At 33.8% G+C, this 24,779-nt stretch overlaps 1 protein-coding gene across 1 annotated transcript; it reads left to right on the top strand.

The window, feature by feature from the left end:
* The first annotated feature begins 202 nt into the window (after nt 1-202).
* LOC128997633 (mucin-2-like) lies at nt 203-11,616 on the top strand. Its single transcript, XM_054423272.1, has 2 exons — nt 203-214; nt 8,503-11,616. Exons 1-2 carry the CDS (start codon nt 203-205, stop codon nt 11,584-11,586), a joined length of 3,096 nt encoding a protein of 1,031 aa, XP_054279247.1. The 3' UTR covers nt 11,587-11,616.
* The last annotated feature ends 13,163 nt before the right edge of the window (nt 11,617-24,779 follow it).

Below are 24,779 nucleotides of genomic sequence, written 5' to 3'. Positions count from 1 at the left end.
AAAGCCATATAAATTGTTGGCGTCAATATACCATAAATAAGAGGTTGGTTTTGTGGGATCGTAGAGGTGTTCCATGTAAGGGTTATTTGCACGGCTTAAGCGGTGTGAACATCCCACTAATCCTCCGCGCATTCCTCTCTGAACAAACTTGACCATTTCTAGATCAGTTAACAAATCGATTGTCACATTTGTATAACGTAACATGGCATCAAAGGTCAGTCCTGGAGTACTTACATAGTATAGTGGATCGAGTTGGAATTCCCTCATTGACATTGATCTAAAGTCCTCAAATACATCTGCCAATAGTAAAACGTCACACATCTGGTAAATCATGACATAGTCCTTTAGGGTTTTGCATTGAAAAACTCGCCAAATGGATTTTGCGTGTTCGTAATTTTGTGGATTTATGTCTTCATCTGTTAAAATGGAGTAAAATGATTCCATTGGAGGGAGAGATGTTTCTTCAAGTTTAGAGAGTGAAGAGAGATAGTCGTAGGGTAGAAAGCCTTTAGTGGTTATAAGATTGAATGTTTCGTCCTCAGGAAAGTATTTACGTGATAATGCTTTTTTGTCATCACTGAGAAAGCTACTCAGTTTATCCAAAGAGAAAGAGAGGAATCGGTAACTGTCAATAAATTGAACAGTCATGCCACCCATTTTCTTAGTAAAACTTATAAAAGTGTCTGTTGTGTGGGGAATGACTGTAATTTTACCATCTTGTTTTCCTAATTCTGGAATAATGAAATTTGCATCGTAGCGGGAGAGGTTATGAACGACGACATTTACAACCCTCTGGTCTCTGTAAAAAAGATTACAGCGATTGTGGGCTGTTCCATAAAATCGGCCAGAGACATGATCATGCGAGCGTACCTTTTTATTTCTATCATCAAAACCTCCTCTTAAACATATGTGGCATGTAGTGGACAGGTCGAACTCATGTTGTTGTTCATCGGTAAGTTCAGGGACATCTCTTATTCTCTTTGTATATAACACCTTTTCAATTTTTTCTATATCTTCTTTTAGCATGTTAAATAGCTTGCTTGGAGCATCAAGACCACAGTAGGCTCTGTAGTTGGTCAGCATGTCACTTTCTTCATCTTTTACTAAATATCCGAATGAAAAGGGGATATGTTTTTGTAGAATAACGGTGTTGCTAGATCCGGTTTCTTTAACAGGTGTTGTCAATGATTCAAAATCCAGATAAATTGTGAATCGTTTCTTTCTAAGATTCTCAAAATTCCTGAAGTAAAGCTTAGTTTTGTTGCCCTTTGGAGTGTCATTAAACAATGGGCCGCCACTAATTCCTTGACAAAATTCTGCGTGTCTTTTGAGCTGTTCTTCTGCTTTCTTGTTAGGTGTGTTGTAAAAATAAGCCCTACATCTTCTACACATTTTTACAAAATGTCGGTGTTTTGATATCCTGTTCCTTAGTAATCCTTCAAAGTCTAGGATTAGGTGGTACACATTTCCCACTCTAATCAAATCAAAGTGTTTGTCTTCCTCTACAAAGCCAACACTGGTGATATAGGCAGGAATTAATTTTCCTTCATGAATAGAAAAAATTGACAGCGAAACACAATTCCTTCTCTCAAAGCTAGGAAAATCTGTTACATCTTCTCCCCATTCAAATACAGTAGTATTATCCTTAGAGGAAATTGCATACTTAAAAGATTCTTCTCTGCTTAGTTCAGGTGGAGATTTTTGTACGTATTTCGTGTCTAAGGTTTTCTCGCTAAAACACTGATGAAGTTCCAACTCTTCTTTAGTCTTGAATTTGTCACTACATATGCGACAGAAATAACAACCTCCTGCCATGTTATGTATAAGTTTGAGATGTAAAACTAAAGAACTGTTGGTAGCAAAAGTCTTGCTACACAATCTACAACTAACTCGTTTAGGTAAGAACCGATGTTTGGTTCCAAGGTGAGCTAGGAGACCTTTCTCAGTTATAAATTTTCTAGGGCATCTTTTACATTGGAAATTGGTTGATTTTAGTTCATGCTTTTCTTCCAGATGACGTTTGAAGTTGTCAAGTAGATGAAACGAACTTGTGCACTTTGGGCAGTAAAATCTACTCTTAGGAAGGTTATGCTTCAATCTATTGTGTAAGCCAATGCTCCTTTGATTCTTGAATATTTTTGGGGGAGTACACAGTTTACACATTATTGTAATGTTTGAGTGTACATTTTTGATATGCCGTGTCAAGCTACGTTTGTGTGTGAATGTTTCTTTACAAACCTCACAATTATATACAGGGATATTTCTTGCATGTTTAATTGCAATATGTTGTGTCAAGTTAGATTTTCGTGAGAATGTTTCATCACAAATCTCACAATTATATACAGGGATGTTTCTTGCATGTTTAAGACCAATATGCTGAGTCAAATTAGATTTTCGTGTGAATGTTTCTTTACAAATATCACAATTATATACAGGGACATTTCTTGCATGTTTAAGACCAATATGCTGTCTCAAGTTGGATTTTCGTGAGAATGTTTTGTGGCATATGTCACAATTAAATGTTGAGGATGGAAAATTATGTAATTGATCTTTGTGACGTTTAAGGCTAGATTTTCTGTTGAAGGACAGGTCACAGATGTCACAAATAAACTTCTTATGGATAATTTGTATATGACTATCCAGCTCATTTTTCGTCGCATATGCATTTGAACATAATGTGCATGGGAAAAACCCAGTATCTCCGAAACTAGATGTAGATGGTTGTGGGTCGTCCATCTGCCCTAAAAGAAAAAAAGAACGAAATAGAAAGGAGGTTTTGAATCAAAATAACAACAAACACTGGAGAGAACGATGACCCACAGTCGAGGTCCATTAATGCAAAGTGAAAACGAAACTATGCCCCTCCCATTAATGGACTCAGAACCGGTTTATGTCAATGACCCGACCCACCTCAACTCACACTACAACTCCACTTTACACCAAATCTCTCTAGTTCATAGTAAGAAATCATTAATCTCACATTATTCTTTTAAGACACATTAGCTAGAGCATAAATAATTTTCATATAACCATACCAAATACCATATATAACAAATACCATTCAACATCAAACTTATAAACCATAAGGCCCATCGTGCAAACTGGTATTAGATTTTCAAAAATTGATTGCGCATGACTTTTTTTTTTATATATAATTTAGTTTAAACAACTTTTATGTTCTAAGATTATTCCCAGTATAAAATAACATGCAAACTATTAGTAAATATTCATGTTTACTTACCACATATAGGAGGAAGGATGGTCTATTACTGAATTGTGGTGGAAGTTGTAGCAAAATATCAGCTGAAAAAAAAATTACTCAATAATTTCACACCATTATATTCAACAGGTTTATTTACATATCACTCTTATAAGTAAAATGCCACTCATTTTTAATATTCAATAACTAACGATTGCGCATAATAATCTCAAAAAACAGCTCCTATGATTGTTAAACATATCTATGCTAGACTCTGTTCTGGGAATATAAGTTAAAAGCTTTAATATATTTTACTAAATTGTAACAAATCAGTAGGACATTACAAAGGAAAATGACATTCCTATGAATGCTACATGTGTTGTGTATGTTGTATTACGACTGTTAAAAATTTAAACATGTTATATTAATAGTCAAAGATTACACTAAAAGAGGAAGTATGTATGTATATACCCTATGGACTCCGAAACCGCTTTACAGATTGTAATGAAACTTTCAGGTATTATTAAGCATTATTCAAGGATAGTTTGTGTTAAGTTTGATACAGACTCGTCAAAATGGCTCTGCCCCAGTGGGTTTTAATGGAAATTTGCATCTACAATATAATGTTTATGCAAGTTTAGAGGACATTTTTTTTTTTTTTTTTTTTTTTTTTTAACAAAAATTGGCACATTGTTCCACGATACCAGTGATACCAGTGACTAACACAATAACAGTCAACAATATATTAGATTACTCGTCCACATGAAAAAGTTTATTCTGTAAATTAAGAATGAGTGAACAACTTAATTAATCAAACAATATCTGTAGGCTGAGTTATTCAACCTCTTAAACGAATTAAACACCTTGAGCAATGCTCAATCCCATGGAATTAACATGTAAAATGTCTATGATGAAACTTTTTGTAACTTGGTATCCAATTAAAAACTCCAACAAAACATGAAGCCAATTACAATAATTTACCTTTAACGTGCAAAATAGGGATTCTAAAGATGACTAAAAAAGAAAACGGTTACTTACCAAATAATATAGGTAGTGTTGAAAACGGGGTACATGAGGCACTCTCCAACCATAAACTGAAATAAAAATATTATATCAATATTTTATGTCAACTCAACAATAAGTAATGAGTAATACTAATATTATAAATGTGAAAGTTTGTGTGTTTATTTGATGTTCAATCACACATTAACTAATGGACAGATTGGGCTGAAATTTGGCATGATGATAGCTCATATTCCCAATATAGGCATATTCTTATCTAAAATATCTCCACCCCAGTGGCTCTGTAGTTCCCCATGTTAACATTATGAGGAAATTAAAGAATTTAGTCAGCTGTTGATTCTATGATATACAAAAGTATTAAAAAGTTATTGGGTGCAGCATTAATATTTTTAGCATTTATAAAAACAGCTAATTTGGACTAAGCAGCAACAAAAAACTGTGATACGCAATGAGAACTAACTTAACTGTCAAAGTAGGAATGTTTACAACTATTTTTTATATTTTTAATTTCATGAATAAATTTATGATAGTTTGAAATCCTTAATAATTCTTTTTCTCTATTATTTAGGTAAAGTGCTAGAACATGATAGCAATTAGTAGTTGTGTAATACTATATTATACCATAATTTTAAACTGTGTCCTCTCCCATTGCAAACGCCAAGTAAGAGTATAAAACTGCAATAAGCATTTTACACTGATACCAACCCCGTACGAAGGACGGGTACTCTGCTAGTTAATAATAAAATTCTCAAGATGTTAAAAGTTTAACCCTAACTCTAAAATATGACAGTAACAAAGAAGTCATTCTAATTCAATACATTAGTATTCAGTACACAGTGTACTAGTTATACGTAATAATAAAAAAATAAACCCAGAAATCTTCTACATCGAACAGTGTTAAGATTAAGATAAGATTTACAACATATTTCTCAAAAGTGTTGCCTCATTTAATTTATACAATTAAAATCAAAATCAGCTAAAAAATCACTGTGCACCAGAATTGTCCTATGTAACGAGATAATCTCAAGGTTGAATAGAGTTAGAATTATCAGACAAATGTAAAGAGTTACATACCTTAGATGTGCTGGGACACTAGTGTCGGCAAGGAGATGCGATTCGCAACTGCGAAGATCACTGACCTGCCTCCATTTTATACTGCGAATTTGCCGTTCATCTAACGGGAGTGTTACCGTTACACAAAATCATTCGCAACTGCGAAGATCACTGCTGACCTGCCTCCATCTACTGCGAATTTACCGTTCATCTAACGGGACTGTTCCCGTTACACAGAATCCCACATGTAAAATATTTCAGAAGAAGGAACCAGGAGACAGTTGTTTAGTATAGCACTTGGATAATTTCATTGTTTATCAGTTTATTACATGGTAGTTATATATTCTCTACATGTCATCCAGTGAATAGCAGTCTCACTCAAAATATATATTCAAGGCAAAGCAATCAAGTAACAAGATTTGTCAAGTTCAATAAATATCGTTAAGTATGAACAGTACACAGTGTTGCTCCTCATATACAGTGAATAGCATTTTTACACAAAATATATATATATCCAAACCAAAACACTTATGTCACATTTTCATCAAGTAACACAATAGGGTAAAAAGATTTTTTTAAGTTCAATAACACCCAGTAAAATAGCATAAACTATAAACAGTACACGGTGATAATCCCAATACCTCACTCAAAATATATATTCAAGGCAAAGCAATCAAGTAATAAGATTTGTGAAGTGCAATAACTGTCATTAACCATGAACAGTACACAGTTATGCTCCTCCTCATAGTGTGTGTACATAAAATATACATTAAGTACAACCAAAACAGGTGAAACATAAAATATCATGTACACATGGTGGGGTGCTATGGTACAATTGGGGGTTGCACCGCATCCTCATCCAGTGAATAGCGTTTTTACACTAACAAATTTAAAGCTGCTCCTCATGCTATGAATTTACACATGAATGAACACACACAGCATTTTTACGTAGAAATATATATTCAATCCAAAACAGGTGAAACGTAAAATATCGTGTACACATAATGCTATGGGGTGCTATGGTACAATTGGGGGTTGCACCTGCTGCTGCACCAGTGAATAGCGTTTTTACACTACTAAGATTGACTTATCTCTATGTAAATAAACTTCACTAGCGTGACATGGCGAGAAACTGCATAAATGTGCAAGTAAACAGAGAAACTACGGTGATATCTGATACTGAAACGCGAGTGAAATTGCATTGTAGCGTGCATTTAATCACATACGGTAGTGCAATACTACTAATTTACTTAATTTGGAAATAACTGTAGGACATCATTAAACAATTAATGGAAAATTGAAACAAGCAGTGATTAATATGGGGGGAAATAGTACATTTTATGAGGAGAAGTAGCAACCTCTTTGATTCGAATAACTTATATAAGTTTAGATCAATAATGGCACAATCTGTTTTAACTTGCATTTTAAAGAAATATGCTTCTAAATGGACTATTCACCCCTTGCAGGGCCTAAAATACTCGAGGTATCCGACTCTTTTCCCACCTTGCAATCTTACCATAAATACTGTAGGCAACGATATATTGTTGAAATCGTAAAGAGAAATTAGTATTGTTGGCTAAAGAAAGTCCACACTAATTCCATACACTAGTGGTTTTTGTCTCTGGCATATCAGTTACTTTCTCTAACCCCTATTATTGATTATGTGGACGGTAAAAATGTCTTAATGTAAGGGATTCCGAAACAAAGCTTTTACAACATACATTATGTTTTGAAGAAGGGTTAGCTAGGTTAATAGTATGGTCAGACCCCTCTAAGATATAAAATACTGATAAAGTTTGTGTAACTGAATTGTGATCAATTAGGAATAATGTGCTCCATTAAGGCAACAGTGAGGAATATTAGATCTGATATCCATAAAAACATTAAGTTATATTGAAATAATGTAAAATAATTGAAAACTTTCACAATATTTGTTGTAAAATTTAACGTTTTTGCTAACCCAAAAACAAAAAAATTAAGCTAATGCTTGCTACACATCTGTAGAGAAAACTTGCTTAGGAATATGTTATTAACCATCAATTCTAGGATAAAATAATTTTACGTGGCTCAGAAAACACTACATTTTCACACTAATTCCACGATTGCCACGATATGAATACCACAAAGTAGCGTTTGCTGTGATAAAACCACAACTTCGGTAGCGCGGCTGCAATATACCAACCTCACTGGGACATCGTATATGAGCTTCATAGCCAGCTCTTGCGGAGTATTTATGCTCGCTCATATGTAGTTCTGGATATTGCATGTTTTACAGTGTAGTTCCACCATAACTCAACTGGTTTCGTGACTCCTGTTAGTGAAGATTATTTTGTGTAGTTTATTTTGCAACATAATATTGATTTGTTTGTTTATTTTTGAGAATTATTTTTGCAAAGATACTTAATGTATAATCATTGTGGTAATCATGATTAACATATATAATGACAGAAAAGAAAGCGAGATGGTGTAGTTGTAGAGCGCGTGGCTTCGGTCCTTGAGGTCTCGGGTTTGAATCCTGACAGGAGCCTGTGGCTTGGATATGCGTTAACGCCTAGACTCTCTAGGTCTGTCCTGAAGTAATGTGTAAAATAGTTCCCGGCACGTCTTATGATGTAACATTATGTTTATAAGCAAAACAATAAACACCGGAATTAGATAACTCTTACATCACAAAGAAAAATTTACTTCATTTGAATAATCAATGTTACATAATTACCAATAATGTCATAATACCAGTAATGAACATAAAAGTTAACTGAAAATCAAAACGTCTCAAAATACTCAAACTCTTTTCATTACATTTTAGTATTTTATAGAAAAATACACACGTGGGTCATATCTTAGTTTTTTTTTAATTAAAGGTTTACTATTTTTCCGTAATAAATGTACAATAAACTGTGCAGCTTTGAAAATATGCAATACACACAAGGAAAATGTATAACTTATATCATACAGCTTAGGCTTTTATTTTGGTTACTTTATGTGCATGTTAATAAAACCCGATTTTACTAATAATAATGAAAAAAAAATTTTTCTTAGAAAAGGGTAGTAAGATATCGAATCAAATTCTAGTACCACAGATTTCTTCTTGTGTTAAACCAACTGCCTAGTAAGTAACATCAGTAAAGTAAACCATGCCATCATAGCTTTTATTTAAATCACACGGATGTATTATTTTTCAAAACGTTTGCAATACCAACTACTATATCTTCTTCAATCTGTTGCAGGCGTTCAGGAACGATGGCGATGGTTGGAGACCAGTACGAGACTCCCAAAACGCTCAACACTCCCAACACTCCCAACATTCCCAACGTTCCCAGCTGCGCATCCCTCCACCGACATCCGCCTACTACATGAACCTGGGAGTCCACAAGAAGCACTTCCTTGCTGACCCGGTCCCATCCAACAAAGTGGAGGTCTTCGCCCCAGCCCCGCCCAGCATTCTCGGCAGCTTCAGTGGGTTCGGACACGACACTGTCAAGTCTCGTCATCCCGTCAAGCACAAGAAACCGTTCAAGGAGTTGCACCAGGCGGAGTCCAGGCCAGGCTATACGTCCTACTCTCCTTTCAGACACTCATTTGCACAACCTTTCCAGCATAATGACAATGTTGGGCAGGCTTACTATTTTGAAGCGTCTCTAAGTCCTCCTCCTTCCAGAGAATCTGGTATTAACCTAGTTCCTCCTCCTAGTTCCAAGGCTATTGCTCCGAATAGTTTCTATTTCCAGCAATATGATCAAACTAGGACAAAAGCTGCTCCGACATTCTCCCCCTATTTGAGGCAAGGTTTGCCTATTTACTCGCCTGAGTATTTTAAATCGACAAGTCCTTCTACAGATCCGTATAGGTTCTTTAGTCTGGATCCACCAAGTAAACAGCAGTTCAACCCGAGACCGACGGCTAGTCATACGACCAATAGTCATGGAATTCCTCCCGGTATCGACTATTTCGGGAACAACCCTTTTGGTGATATTCACCTGAACACTAATAAACCTGACACTAAAACTCCAGCTAAGGACATTTTTGACCAACTGTCACACCTTGGAAGACCATTTCAATCTTCCACTCTTGAACCACCAAGGGTTTCGCAGCCTAACGCATTTTCCAGCGTAGGGCCATTTGATTACTTTTCAACCGGGGGAAATTACGTTCGTCAAACAACACCTAAACCATTTAGACCGTCCCCTCTCATAAGTGATTCTTCGCAAAGTACTGAACGTCCACCAGTGTTTGTAACTCCAGGACCCTCTCAACCTTCAAGAGATATTTTTTCAATTCCAGTTACCACTCTTGATGTTCCTTCCAGGGACGATGTATACAAATACTCTTCAGTAGCTAATACATACCAACCCTTTCGAGAAACGCAACAGTACCATGAGGAGGTTACGGGTAGACCGACTAAATCCTCTATTCTGACAAACACCTACCAGTCTGTTCCTGAAACTCAACAATACCAAGAAGAAGTTACAGTGAAACCATCAACCACTACGTATTATAGAAGGCCTGAAGTGGAAGTCAACACGAATGGAGAAAGCATATTCCATCCAACTCCGTTTTTACCAACCCCTACAACAGATCTAGACCACTACGTGGGTGAACCATCCCCAACAGACGTTATAACACCCTCATCTGAAACTAATGAAGTCAACAACCCCACTAGAACTCGTACCTCTAGACCTCGCTATAGAAAGAAGAAACCCTCAAGGAAACCTGAAAATCAGAAGTTTGCAGAAAGTACGACAGAAGACAATGTAGAAACCCCTGTAAATGAATATACTACTTTTAATGAAGAAGCACCCAAAGTTACAACGTATGACACGGATCAAAACACGTACCAGAGCCAACAGTTCTCCGAGCAAGAAAATGAAAAAGTCGAAGAGAAGCCGAAGAGAAGACGGCCAGCTAGACCGAATAACCATCAGAGTACATCTACTTTAACAAATACCGAAGCAGACGTGCAAGAAATCCCGACAGCATTTAGTACTCTACCGGAAGAAGACATAAAAACATCGCCTCCGTCTTCGAGTACAACTGATTTTAACCAGTATCAAAACAGAAGGAGGAAGAAACCCTCAAATAGAGTAAGAGGAGGAGTCCGTCATGGAGCTACGAGAACAACAACTTCAACGGCAGAACCTTTGCAAGACATAGCCAATGATTTCGCCCCAAACACAGAGTACCAATTACAAAAAGAAACAGTGCAAACGGAAAATTACCCAGTAAGTGGCCTATCGTTTAACGAATACGGTCATATAATGCCCCCCAGCACGGAAGAACACAACTCAAACACTTTATTTCCAACTCAACAGGTAGAAGACTTTCAAACAAACTACCACGAAACTGTTTCCCCCACAAGTGAATCGACAACCACCACCACTACTACTACACCAGAGCCTGAAACTTCTTCGACAACACCAAAGTCAAGAAGAAACAAATACAACTATAACAACACCCGACCTAGGTTCAGTGTCAAGGATTACAGAGAAAGATTGAACAAAGCCACATCAACTACGACTGAAGCCCCTAAGGGAGAAATATCAGAAAACAACGAATCCCTAAGAATACGACCACCTAGGCTGAGAGGCAACATTAGTTACAGACCGGAAAACCAAGACGACAAAGTTGAAACAAGCACTAGAAGATTCAAACCAAAATACACTGGTCAAAGACACGCTTATAGAACATCAACCACTCAGTCCCCCTTGGTGCAATTGGACACTCCGACAACCACGGAGAGACAAAACACCTTCAAACCGAGCAATATACGTCGTCCAGGTTCCAACAAGTACTACAGCAGATACAGGACATCCACAGAGTCCCCCACTGGGCTAGCAGCTGAAGAAACCATGGAGAAAGACATAGCAAAGTTACCAGTCAGACCGAAGGGGGTGTTCTCAGCCAAGAAGAGAAAACCTTTCCCCCTAAGGACACGCAACGAACCAGAAAACAAAACAGAAGAAACCCAAGCAGACGTAAACGATTTAGATCACGATCAGTACATCACGAAGAAATCTGATAACATTGCCACAACAACTTTAATGACGAGTTCAGAAGAGGCTGACTGGAATACGGCAAGCTCTGAAAAGCCAAAGATTGTGGATTCCGCTGACCATGGGGATATTACTAAGAAGATTGCCGACTTGACTTCTTCACCTAGCAATGCATTTGACTCGTCAGGGTTTTTCAAATCAGGTGTTTCCCCCTCTAGTAGAAGAACAGTCGGTCACATCACACTAGCAACAGACGATCCGATTCTCCCTATAGAGGCTTTCTTTAGCTCTTCGTTTAATAAAAATGACGATTCCAGGTAGTGGGGAATGGACTACACGTATTAAAAACTGTACCTGTAAAATCATTTTGAATATATGAGTATATGAGTATATGAGTTTCGTGATAACAATTCAACCACAATATTCTATTAATAAATTGTATATAAAACTTTTAATTAATTGTTAAAATCTCATTATTTCAAATTAATATGTTTTACTAAATCAGTAATTGGTACTGATAGAGTAAATGGTATTTTTTAACAAAATCTTCGTAGCCAAAATGAAAACTCGAACTCCTTTTACTTAGTTAAAAAAAAATTAGATTTATATTTATTTGTATTTCAACTTAATGTGTACATTAAAATTATTTTATTTATTTAAATTTCATATTTATTTTCAAACAAAAATTCAACCTCAAACTGAAATCGTTTGGATGTAAATAAAGAAAAATTAAGATTTATATTTATTCGTATTTCCACTTAATGTGAACATTAAAATTAATTGTATTTATTTAAATTTCATATTTATTTTCAAACAAAAATTCAACCTCAAACTGAAATAGTTTGGATGTAAATAAAGAACTGAAAAGGGGTGTAGTTTTGGGAAGCACAATGTGGAAATGATAAGAAATTTGTATATACATTTTTACTATTTTTAATTTAAGGCAATTAAACTGTATATTTATCTGTAATTATTGTTAGACTCTTGTAAATAAATGTATTTATTGATCACGACTATTTTATTACCAATTCCAAACTATTTAAATACTGAAAAATCTAGTTTATTTTCCTAATAATCTCAAATATTTGGTATTATCACAAGCTATGCAATCGAATCACTGAAGTGAAAAATAAATACACGTTATTTAAATTCCAATCTCAAAGCAATGGAACTTTATTGGATAACTCGAATGAAGCAAATAGTAGTTTAGAACTACAAAACCAGTCTATTGCATTGTTGGAAATAATAAACCACTTCAAACCACTCGACTTTATTGGTACCCTTTCTCATCTGATATATCATTGAACAACGCTTTGAATGTTTGTCAAATGGACAATGTGTTGATTTACCTAGGGTTTTCCTAGAACGTATTTTTACCTTTTACTTAATTAAGTTGGATCACAACACATCTATAACTAATACGATTTATACATTGGACCATTTGTATGCATATTTAAAATAATCTGTTAAAATCATCATCAGTCAGTGTTAAAATTCACCATAATCCTGACTTTAATTGTACACTTTATTTGATAAAATTGTTTACTTTATATGCTGTAAACATAATACAACAAGGGGGTTTATCTGTATCCCCTTTTCAGCCATTCTACTTGACCTGCTGAGGTTTAAGTGGCCTAATAAGTAAGTAAGTATTTAATTGACGTTTACGATTAAGGTGTAATTTTAAAGCTAGTAATTTTAGAGGGGGAACGAACGGTAAGTAAAACTATCATTACTTTATGTCCTACTAAGGTTAAATTTTTTATAGTATTTATTTTCAAATACAGTACCGTATTTAGTAATGCCGATCAACTTTCTTTTTTACGGTTAAAATGTGCTCATTCTTCAGTCAACTATTTTGCCGCAGATTGTAAACAAGCGACAAATGAGTTTATGAAAATGGATTTTAGACAACTTTTATAGTCCAACCTGGCAGAGGTAGGTAAAACTTTTCATGGTGTTGATGTAAAAGTAATGTACTTAATTTATTGTAAAGTAGTAGTAAGTATTATTCCCCTAAAAACTGTCTGAAACTTAATATATAAAAAGTAAAGGTTATAGCATTATTATTTTTTTTTTACTCTATTAAAATGCACAATGGGTGCTCTTGTAATAATAATTAATTTTGCATTAGTATCTTTCTATGCCATTTACGCTTTTGAATTCTTTTGCAAGGGACAACCCAAAGCCTGTTTTTCTCACAATCTATATCAATGTTGTTAAATAGCATCATTAATTGATTATTCACTGAAAGATTGTGTAACATTTTGAAAATAATTTACAGTAGTAAATGTGTTAATGTAAAAGTTTGTATCAAATTATAGTTTTCTCTGTGGTAACTTTTAAGTTTAAAGTAAATACGGAAAAGGCACTTATTGGAAATGAAACTTAGATGTATCGAAACTATTGGTAAACTCGATTGCAAAGTAAATAACGATTCGGAACTTTACAAACTGTTCTATTGTACCACTCGAAATACATTGAAATACAATCAAAGTACTGAAGCTATGGTTAACTTGTTTACAATTATTATTTTTCTTTAACGAAAATAAACTATAACATATTAAGCTTTAGTTTGTACTTTAGTTTACTTAGCAGGAGTAGTTTTTTAGATTTTCGTAATGGATACGGTCTTGGTTGTAATAATGTATATACAACATCGACCGTTAAACGTCTGTTAATACCCAAAGAATCTGTTAAACTATTTAAAAATCTCTTTCTTTTTCCATGCATTTTATCTATCATTAAAATTGCATACGGTTATAAATGTGTCTTTTGGATAGGTAAATCTAAATATGTGTTAATCTTTTATTATTTCTATATTTATTTAACTTAATACCTACAATAAAATATATTACAGATATAGTTCATAAATTGTAAACTGTCTTCAATTTGGAGAGTGTCAAATTAAAGGGCAACCACACGATTTTAATTGATTTAATAGTATATTTCGTGCCTAGGGCCGAAAATGAGGTTTTGCCGGCTCGAGATAGTTTTTAAGTTCGAGACGAAGTCGAGAACTTAAATCGATCGAGAGCTGCAAAAACATTTCGGTCCGTGGTACGAACGCTATTTTTCACCACACTATACCCTATTACCACTATTCACAACTATAATAATGCACACTGATAGTCAACAAAACTACAACTTTAAGGTTATGTGAAGAAATAATTTGAGGAATCAGCAAAAATAAAAATAAATAGTTGCTAGGCAACGGTGACAATAACACAATTCTATTGCAATGCTATGGATTTTGATTGTGTATTAAAATGCATTCATGTTTTAAGTAAGTAAGCGGACAGCTGATTTTGTGGCCCCGGCCTGTAAAAACCTGCTCGGTCCCAAATTACGGTGATAGCTGGCATGGCCAGCAAAACGTAACTTTCAGCCACCAATTAACGTATGTAATACAGCCAAAAACATCATGGTGTGGTGAAAAAGTAACATTTTAAGCATTCTATCCACTTGTACACACTGAAATAGAAATCGCAGAAAATAGTAGAATGAGCTATATAGAGTGGGCTTCTGTCAAAATTCGAATTTGCCCTAAAGTTGTTTGTATAAAGCTCGCATTAAAATCTGAAAGTCGATGGTTTGTTTCCAGTACCAGATGCCAGGCTCTGAAATAATGATTCTATCTAAAAAAAAGGTCCACGTTAAATCGTAACAAGACCAGGGATTAGACCGTTCCCATTCAAAACGTAAAAAAATCCACTGACGTAGAAAACGAAAAATATAAAATAAATACTATGGCTTAAGACGAGTGTCCCTTTCAAATTAAGCTCGGTTAAAAAGTTCGTATATCCACCAAAACCCATTAATTGACGACACACTATCGGTATAGCAATTAAAGTCAATTGCTATTCCACATAAGGCTACAGTTAAGCTACGGGGACGCTTGAATCCTTAAATAGTCAAAGGTACCAACATTACGCCATACACCCAGTTAAGGATCTGCGAACTACAAGATTCCACCTAGCGTTGGTTTCTCCATGATGCAACCAAACTGCTTCTACATAACCTAGGACAACGAATCACACTAGAAAGCTGTAGCGACGATCCACTTTCCTTCCTCGGATATGTCGTCCTCGTTTGCGTGTCTGAGTGTGTGTGTGTGTGTGTGTATGTGAGTAAATGTACCTGTGTGTGTCAGGAAACCACGTAGCCCATCAACAATTAGTTCTACTGACTGCCTTGCCTTGAACTGTTGCCTCAATTCCGACGAGTTCTAGCAATGGGAAATTGTTGGGAATTGGTGTTAGGCATTTTTTTTTTGTGAATTATCGAAACTCCACCATACACGTTTATAACTTATCTAGTGTAATTGGAATTTTAGTCTGTTAGTAACACCTCAGTACCAAAGAGGTACAGTGTTCACTCAAATCAAATTTATCCTAGTCTTATTAAATATTTTCTTAAATAATACATGATCAAGTTTGATATATTATTTAAAATTTATGTTTATCATCAAGTTCCACACGTTTTCCACTTGTTTTAAGGAATGCATGAATATAATTTACAAACCAAACTACACTTTGATTTTCTCATTTAAGTCTTTCCACGATTAAATATATAAAAGACTCCAATAAATATGTATATTTTCATGATTTGTGGTTTAAACTTTGTGCAGGGATTCTTTGTGGCTTAAAACCGTTTCGTACCAAATATAAAAGGCCATTTATATGAGCTGTATACAGTATATTATGAGTTTGACCTTTTAAATATTTTTACGAAAAATTGCTTCTATAAATTAACATATAACTTGTGTTATTGATTTTACGGAGAGTAAATTAAAATAATCCAATAACACTTGAAACATATATTACACTTATACTGTTTTACCAAGACGGTTAACATATATATATACGAGGTTAATAGTGATCAAATTCGATTGGTTACTCCAATCATCATCAGAGCCAATAGGCGAATGACAAGAATCTTGAATGGCGTCCCTATTATCCTATTGGTTACCGGAATAGTATGGACGCCATTCAAGATTCTTGTCGTTTATTGGCTCTGATGATTATTGGAGTGTCCAATCGAAATCGATCACCATTACCGTCGTTTATATACATTTGCCGTCTTCTTGAAACTGTATAAGTGTAAATATATGTTTCTAGTGTCATTAGACGTATTTTTATTTACTCTCCGTGTTTACACTAGCGAAGTGGGATTTGGCTTTAGAAATATTTTACTACAGGTCAATCTGATGTTCATTAATATCTTAGATATCCGGTCAGTATCTTTATATATATCAAACTACCGCTGACTGAAGGTTCTTCCATTACCTAGTCCTCGCTCCAGACTTTACGCACGACCCATGTTAAGTGACACAATATGAGATGTATACCAAGGACAATATTGTGTATCAGAACACGTTCTCCTCTAAAAGTCTCGGTCGAATCTCTTGTCTGAATTCTAGTTCATGCTCACATTAAATTTTTTTATATAAAGAATTATTTATTTAAATCAGCTATACTAAAGGAGGTTTTCACCCTATGCAAAGTGTATGGAAAAATCATTATTTAGTCAAAATTTTCGAGTATGAGTTTTGAAATGAAAGCAGGTTACACCTGCTTCATTCCCCCCCCCCCTGAAACCAAAGATTTTTGTGCATTATGTATGCCTATATGTTTGTGTGTGGATATATACAGAGCTGCAAATTACACAGGTGGGTGGATTTTGATGAGATTTGGTATGTGGATGCTAATCCATGGTATTCTGCAATTTTTTTATTTCAATTTTAAAAGTTATCTTCCCAGAAAACCTCATACAGTAAAAGGGAAATTCAGATTATAACTAAAGTAGCTTGAACAAATAAATTAAATTGTGTATGTTATCGTTTAGTATATTATGGTTCTTTTAACTCCTAACGAAATGGTGCAACTCTCAATGCCTCGTATCATAATTACTCCCACCGCTTGCCATGATAAAGGTTATTGACATAATAATGTGAGAAAGTTACGTATCAAAATATTACTGATACTTAATTAATGTATTTTTTCTTTGACGAAACTGTCTTAATAATAATCAAACCGTATGGAAGATTACTAGTTACAGCACAAACTAGAGCACACCCACCATAGTTACCATAATTAAATGGACAGCGCTTCCGCCTAGCCCTTATGTACATTCGACGCTACGTAACAACTGCCTCCTAGATTGTATCAGGTTACAGCTGTGATTGGGTCATTTCCGGTTGGAGGTCACGTGACATGTCGGTTGGACAGGGTCTTCCTGTGTGGCAATTGTGGCACGTAAATAGGGTGCAGTTAATTTCCTATGTCAGAATTGTATGAGTTGATATTGTGTGAACTTGTCTTAGAACCCATTATTTAAATTAATGTAGGTTAAACAAATATTTAAACATTCCCTCTTTTTAATCCTGACTGGTCATGTGATTATTTTCTTATTGTGTACAAATTGGTGAAACCAGTTTTTACAATGGGGTGATTTCCTGAATCCTAGAGTTACGGCTAATGGCAAATTATCTTCGTCATAATAAAATTACCTACGTTACCAAAAATGTTAAACATTTGTGGAAAAAATTTAGGTTGCTGTCACAAGTTCCAAACTCAGTTTAGAGACATCCCTTTTGAATAATACAAATTCGTTTGATAGTGTAAAAGGTCATAAACTAACATAATGATACTTAACAATGTAGCTTACAGCTCTATTTAAAAATAATAATCAAGTTAAAAAATGTGCGAGTACGTATTGACTAAGCTTCAGATGTTTTATCTAATTCAGTGAAACAATAAATATTGATACTACAGTGATAGAATAAGCTACACGATGATTTATTTTATCTAAAATCATTATATCAGTTGCAAAGAAAAGTCAGAAGAAGGTTTTATCAAGTGATGAGGATAATGTGAAGTGAAGCGAACGATAAGTTCGTACCATAAAGTTGTACTAGAGTGTTTAGTGGTTGGTAAAACATTACCTTGATCAAACATTTATAATGTTTCTCCTCTCCTAGAGTAATACAAGCTGTTCGGTAGGTTGGTAGAGTAGTATGTTGATATATATGCGAAATCAATACACACTTTGTTCATAATTGATTTACTATACCTAAGTTTCTATGACCATTATTTACTACAATTTAAGTTATTCTTAAAAAAATACTTACATCCATAAAATATAAATTTAACCTTTAAGTTTTCGTAGTTTATTGAATCACAACCAACTATACAACAAAAAATTGCATAACCTAGAATTCAAACAAAGGTGAATCTTATAGAAAATCCAACAATATCCATGCAAATCGTTATACTTAACCTTTTTTTATATGTTTTGAATATCACACTAAATTAAAGCCTGTATAATATAGTTACTCGTGGATATTAGAAATTTGATTGTATTTGTATGTTTTATGACAAAAGGAATGAAGATTTCATAACATAATTATAATTTTACAAGTCGATAGCTAATTGGATAGCAAATTATAATTTATGAATCGTAAGCAATCTATATTTTGGAAAAAAATACTAACTATTTACATAATCTCATTTCTACAGCTACTTCACTCAGAGCATTACAATATTTTTTCTTTCAAAAATATCCGATTTACTTTTTTATTATGGATTTCATTTTTTTTTTTTTTTTTTTTTTGAACCTGTATTATATTGCCAATGTCCTAAAATATTATGTTATTTTGTTGTCATAGTTTACAAGCTTCGTCTTCAGAGCTCATTTTAATTACATTTTTTTTTCATTCTGTATTCATTTATCCAGTAGCAATACTTGGATGTTCATAGTATTTTTCTTTGCATAATAATTAAACGATTAAAGCTTTAATAAACGCTCGCTTGTAAGGCGCTGTTGGTTTTTTGCGGCCTTTCTTTATCAATTATCCTGTTCCTTTACGGTTGGCTAATTGGTAAAGTTTTTTGTAATAACTCATTTTAGCATTTTAGTCGGGATATTTTCGTTGTACATTCATCTTAGCTCTTTACTTCTTCTTTCAAATGGTTTTTTGTAATAACTAGTTTCAGAAGGGTGATCTTTTCTGATTCTTGAACCTTGATATTGGTAATGATAAATTATCAATATCTTAGGATGCATGGACGTACACTATACCTTAAATATTTAAATTTTTCAAATGTATGTGTTATAGCCGCAAATCCTAATTATTCGATCAATTTTATATATTTTCTTTTGTATCAAAATCAGTCTGAAATTCTAAAAGGTCATAAACCTACATATACAAAATCCTTTCTTTGTTTGAAATTCATTGTTGGTGATGGTGAATGTTGTTCAAAGGTTTATTGCGAACATTTTCCATCACGATGGTAAAAAACAATACACAACGTTTCGGGATCTGGAATCTGATCCCGTCTTCAGGTGAAAATAACGTAACTAACACATTGCAACAGATTCCAGATCCCGAAACGTTGTGTATTTTTTACCATCATGATGGAAAATGTTCGCAATAAACCTTTGAACAATATACAAAATCATTATAACATATACAGCTTTATAATAGACTCAATTTTAACTAAGTATAGATATTGTTCTTTAGAAATAAAAAGAGCATCTAATATACTACCAATCCTGAGATTTATTGTGAATCCAATTAAAAAACATCGTACTGTACCACTAATTAAAAGGTGAAACATTCAGTTCGAAACATATTGAACTTTTATTTCCTTGACACACGATCCCCTACTACAGATTAAATTCCTTTGTCAATGACACTAGTTTTATTGCATTCAAAACAAATGGCCACTAGCTGCTGCACTTAAACCATATTACAAGTTTTATCGTTTAAGTTACAAATTGTCCGGTTTTATTGGACCTTGCGTGGTTTACAGTTGTGTAAGTTATCGTCAATACTGTTTGGGTAGTTTCTGGTGACTATAAATCAAAACCGGGTCGCTATAAATGATCTAATGCGATGGTGGTTTATGACTGTTCTAGTTTCAAAGTTAGAGATCGATATCAACACTTTGTCTAATCGTGAAATTGGTGAATGACTGACGTACTGGGTATAGCAGGGGGTTCAAATCCCGCAAATCGCCAAAGGTTTGCAAAAAGGTTACGAAAATAATTGTCTAGCCAACAATAATATGTAGGTTCACAAAAAATCATAGTGAGAATTACATTTTGTAAATATAATTTACACCTTGTTTTTACAAACTGAAATCGAGTTACTAAAGCTATCTATATATTCTGTGGAAAATGTTTTAACTTTTGGTTAAAATATACTTTCATCGTATTTTGACTAAAATATTTAAGTAATTTAATGTATGTGTTTCCATTTTAATTAGATAATTATTATTATTGTTTAAAGTCATAAAGAAGAATATAGGTAAAAGTAAATGTATGAAAAGTAAATAGTTGGTGATAATGCGCAAAAGATTTATGGGTTGGCATTCCTGAGCCAGTTTTACACCTTTTCCCCCCATGCTACACGTAAAAAATAGTGTTTTTTTTTTATTTACAACTATTTACTATCAAGAATAAACTGTTATACTTTTGAAACAATTGTTACAAAAACATGTGGGAAAGCATTGCCTAAGCTTCAAATGTTTTATACAATTTAGTGTAACAATAAAATATTGATACTACAAACACCAAAAGTCTGGGAAAGAATACGACACGATATTGATTTTATCTAAAAGCATAATATTAATTGAAAGGAAAAGTCCAAAGGAGTTTTCCAAAGGAGTCAGGTGATCCGGTTCCAAAGGAGTCAAGTGATGAGGAAAATGTGAAGTCAAGCGAACATAAGTTCGTACCATAAAGCTGTACTTGAGTGTTTAGTGGATGGTAAACCATTACCTAGACCAGAACAGTTATAAAGTCCCCTTCTTATCATAAGATCATCTCCTAGAGTAACATTAGCTGTTCAATAGGTCAGTATCATCAATAAAGTGTTTTGATAAATGTCTACAAAATCATTGATTCAATATCACTAAGTTACACGTTTTACGATCATCCATTAAATACCCCAATGATAGTAAAAGATTTCATAATTATATAACAAATCAAGTATAATAACAGATATTTTGTATAAATTTGCAAATAATAAAATCTGTTTGAGACAGGTCCCAAGAATGCATAAGGCTGAGTTCATAAAGTTATTGTGAAATTCACATTCACGGTCATTTAGACCACGATTTGATGTTGGCGCTAATTTTTAGGGCTATCATAACTTGTCTCAAAGCATTGTTGTTTCATTTAAAATACACTATCTTTTTCTCACTTAATGATCCACACAGTTACGTACCAGTCACGTTTCCATTATGATTTCAACATTTTAAATTTAATATAAATAAAAAATAGGCCTGTATTTTATTTTATTTATAAGAAAAGTTAACTTATAGTTTATTAAATCATACGTCGTCTTTTAGTTCAAATTTTAGTTTTGTACATTCAATATTAATGTTCCAATTCGTACCTCTAATAGTACTTTTATTACTTCGTTTTTATGCAAAAAAATCTAATGTCACGGGGAATAAGTAAACTGTTGTAGTTTGCTCGTTTAATTTGATAGATTTTTATCAAATCTTGGAAACCAAATTTTTTATGCTAAACTATGAAAACTTTACTAAAAACACATTGTACAACCCTTGCTACAGAAAACTTAAGTACTTGTTCAACCTAATGATCTTTAAGCAGAGAATAAAGCTGCCAGGGTTAAGGAAAACATCGAAGTGAAAATCCATTCAAGCAAAATGTAAATCCGCTTAGTCTGCACTCTGCAGGTCTGCTGCGGTAGAGGTATTTTAGATTATAGTCTTATATATATATATATATATATATATTTTTTATAGCTAGAATATTTCTAATTTGAGTTATCAATTTTTTTTAAGGGGACGGTTTAAACCCTGGTCTTGTTTCCTTTGTAGTATTTATTTTATTGTATTTCAACGGACATTCCATTTTTATGTAGTAATAATTATTTACAAACATTACCAGTATTAAAATAATAGTTAGGCAATGTATACAGTTACAAGATGGCTAATATTAAATAACAACTATAAAATTTGTGATACTTAGACAAAGGTAAAAAACTAAATGAATAATAATTAACAACAATAACAATGATGATTGTCCTATGTAAACATTGTCCCTAAATAGCAAGGAAAACAGGCATGTTCAAAAAAATAAATATATAAATAAGTAATTAAATACTAAGTCAATAACAACCTAACAATTGCAAGGAACATGCAGTTTATATGGTTTCAAAATGAGGAGAAAAAAACAATTTTATATTTTAGTAAGATTTTTTACCACCAAGGATATTGAATAAGAAAAAAAACTAAAACACTCGTGCACTAATCAGCCAACTTAGGCATGGCCTATTAAAGGCGCCACCTAACACAATAACAACAGCATATAATAATGCCTTGACGGTTTGTTTAATAAGCATCATTAATTAATAGCCAAATCGCATCTTGGTTAAAACCAATCTCGCTTTGAATCAAATCAATAACCTTTATCACAGACTATAGAATACACCATTACATATTCTATAGTCTATGCCTCAGCCTTATAGTCGAACACTGAAGCATTTCTTCAACCCAGACAATGGAATATGAACAATAACGTTTAACTACTTATACGTTTTATCATAGACAAAAATAATTAAATATAGACAGTCAGCCGTGCTGTGGTTACCATAGGTTCTGGCGCACACCGCTGGGAGTGCCATGTAGTTACGGCGTACACGCTACGTAACTACACGGTGCTCCCAGCGGTGTGTGCCAGAACCTATGGTAACCACAGCACGGCTGACAGTCTATATTTAATTATTTTTGTCTATGGTTTTAGGTACCTGAAACTTATAGGTATAGTGCTCCAGTGAAGTAAACTTTTTCATAACCAGAAAGTTCGCTATTGCACTGTTGGGTCTACAAACAAGATACAGTACTGCAGGAAACTAAGCCCCATAAAAAGTTTCAAACTATATTGTTTGAAGCAGTAAATTGCAGGTTTCTGCGGAGAGTATCATGTAATGGTAGCAGTTAAATTGAATTACTGTTGTAAAGCTTGTTTATACATAACAAAAAATCTTAACCTTAATTTTCAAAACAAAAAAAGTTGGATTCCCGTTAAATTTGGAAGAAAAAAATATGCGGAATAGTGTTTTTTCAAATAAGAATTGTGTCTGTGAAAAGGGTACTCCGGACGTTAAGGTTCATTTTTATAGGCCAACGTAAACAAATAATAAGAAATCCTATGACGCCAGGTACTAGTCCGGATCTGTTTTACACATTCAGGCTAGTGCTAGAGGGTCGCGGAATTATCACATTGATAAAATACATTGGTGATTGGTAGGATTTGAACCCGGAGCCTCGGGCTCCGAAGCCCCGCGTTCTACCACTAGATCAGCTCACTCCCCAACCACAAAAGTAATAGAGTTAGCGTAGTAATGAAAACTTAAGTGTTACTATCATTCGGAATACTTAGGTGTTACTATATTTTTACGTGAGGTACATCAGCTAAAACATATGCATTTCAAGAATAAGCCTTTTGAAAAAAAACCACTTAAATTATTATTTTGGAAAAAAATATTTGAAAAATGTTTAGTTCTGCTAGTATATAAAAGACTATTACTATTTCTAAATTAAAGTCAATAGAGATAGAGAGATCCTAGTCACCGACATAAAGTATGTTTATTGTTACATTCGCACACTTGTAGCCGAAGCACGATCCTCTATCACATCGTGGTTATCGCTTTGGCCGTAATCGGAGTTGCACCAAACACCCCGCCACTTAACAATTTGGTAGTTTTATTGGATAATAAAGCTGTCAGTTTAAGTTAACCACACTTTTAGTGTTATTGGAATATGGACGACTACAAATCAAGTACTACTGTATGAGGGGTGAAAATTTAACAACGTTTTCTGCGTTTAATATATTTGTTAATTATTGAAACCAATGATATCTAAGTTACATATATGTATTCTATGTAAAATACCCCACCTGCAGCAATCCTGCAGACGAAGCGAATTTTAATTAACCTGATCGGAATTCCACTTAAATATAACCTTAAAGATCTATTCCTCATTTAAATAACATTAGGTTTAGTTAAAAATAACTTGGGTTTGATTCTACAAAATTACAGTGCTCTTTTTATTCACATGTTAATATTTTGGTATAAAATAAACCAATCTACCAAATTCGATCTCAAAACATTAAAAAAACAAGTAAATCCACCAGATTCACACTTCACCCTCATATATTGTTGGACTACGTACTGCATACTAATTATCAAGCAATCAATCTGTGCATACTTTTTGTATCTATAAAAAGTATATTTGTCTACAAAACGCCCACAGTGGAACAAGGTCACGTAGACCGAACAATGAAATGTGTTGAATCCTATTTGAGAGCGACTTGAGCAAACAAAATTAAATTCGAGGTTAGCTTGGTTGATTCGGGCGTTGCAAGGTATTAAACGGTTTGTGTACAAAAACTTAATACTACAAAACTTACACGATGGAAACAAGCGTAATAGTGTTAGTACAACAGATGTAAAATAAATGCGCATATATCAAATT

Source organism: Macrosteles quadrilineatus, unplaced genomic scaffold (genome assembly GCF_028750875.1).
Source record: "Macrosteles quadrilineatus isolate MER2022 unplaced genomic scaffold, UCM_ALF_1.0 Scaffold_6__1_contigs__length_79288215, whole genome shotgun sequence".
NCBI lineage: Eukaryota > Metazoa > Arthropoda > Insecta > Hemiptera > Cicadellidae > Macrosteles > Macrosteles quadrilineatus.
This window is presented reverse-complemented; position numbering and strand designations above follow the sequence as displayed.